We start from the raw sequence: 985 nt of genomic DNA, 5'->3' as shown, positions 1-985 counted from the left end.
TAGTGGGCTTCTCTCTTGTGACCCAGAGGGCCTTGCAGCTAAATGCTGCCGGAAGAAGAGTGTAAATGGAAAAGAGCTTCCTAGGAGAGAAGGTATAATAGCTGACAGGATGAAGGCCTCTCTAAGACAGGACAGGCTCCCTTTCCTGTCCCTCTGTGCCTTTAGGACACAGCACATACAACACAGACTGCCCCCCACCACGCTCCCCCCACCCGCGCCCCCTGGCCCCCCCAGCTGAAAGGGCAGCAATTGGAAAGGTAGCAAACCAGGAAAGCCTATGTAAGATTTCTGTGAAAGCTCATATTGTCTTCCGCTTTTTTCAGTATTACAGATCTATATGCTAAAAAGAAAGAGCAAAGCTCTGAGCAGAACAAAGTTTTCAGAGCCTGCTCTTTGTGCACCCGGTAAGAGGTCCTTACCAAGTCCTTGAACGTCACGATGAATTTGGAGCCCCGCACACGGAAACGAGAGCTCTACCCTTGAAATGGCATTTTCATTTGAAACTGATGTTTAGTTTTGTGAAACTAAAGGATTAATGGTTCTATAGAACCTTTTTTGTTCATCATGAGCGCTCAATTTATAGTGGGTATTGTAATTGACCGGGAAACGTGCACATACTTGCTACGAAGCCCTAACTGGAAATTAAAGTCCTAGCTAATTTAAATTTAGGAGACATCCGAGAATAACTCTCAGAATGAGAGGATTACAGCTCATTTACCGAAAGCATGCGTGGCTCTGAAAAGAGCCTTTGGGGTTGGGATCACAAGAGGCTTACTTGTCAACTTTACTTGGAGCTGGTGTACTTGGTGACGGCCTTGGTGCCCTCGGACACGGCGTGCTTGGCCAGCTCCCCGGGCAGCAGCAGGCGCACGGCCGTCTGGATCTCCCGCGACGTGATGGTCGAGCGCTTGTTGTAATGCGCCAGGCGGGACGCCTCGCCCGCGATGCGCTCGAAGATGTCGTTGACGAACGAGTTCATGATGCC

At 49.7% G+C, this 985-nt stretch overlaps 1 protein-coding gene across 1 annotated transcript; it reads right to left on the bottom strand.

Annotated features, from left to right (window-relative positions):
* Window positions 1-245: 245 nt before the first annotated feature.
* On the bottom strand, window positions 246-979 carry LOC145719349 (histone H2B 1/2-like). The gene has a single exon (XM_081810844.1). It carries the CDS (start codon window positions 977-979, stop codon window positions 785-787), a length of 195 nt encoding a protein of 64 aa, XP_081666970.1. The 3' UTR covers window positions 246-784.
* Window positions 980-985: the final 6 nt, after the last annotated feature.

This window comes from Leptonychotes weddellii, unplaced genomic scaffold, assembly GCF_054177405.1.
Source record: "Leptonychotes weddellii isolate Sample4059 unplaced genomic scaffold, ASM5417740v2 HiC_scaffold_39923, whole genome shotgun sequence".
Taxonomy (NCBI): domain Eukaryota; kingdom Metazoa; phylum Chordata; class Mammalia; order Carnivora; family Phocidae; genus Leptonychotes; species Leptonychotes weddellii.
The sequence above is the reverse complement of the archived record's forward strand: the minus strand, read 5'-3'. Positions and strand labels throughout refer to the sequence as shown.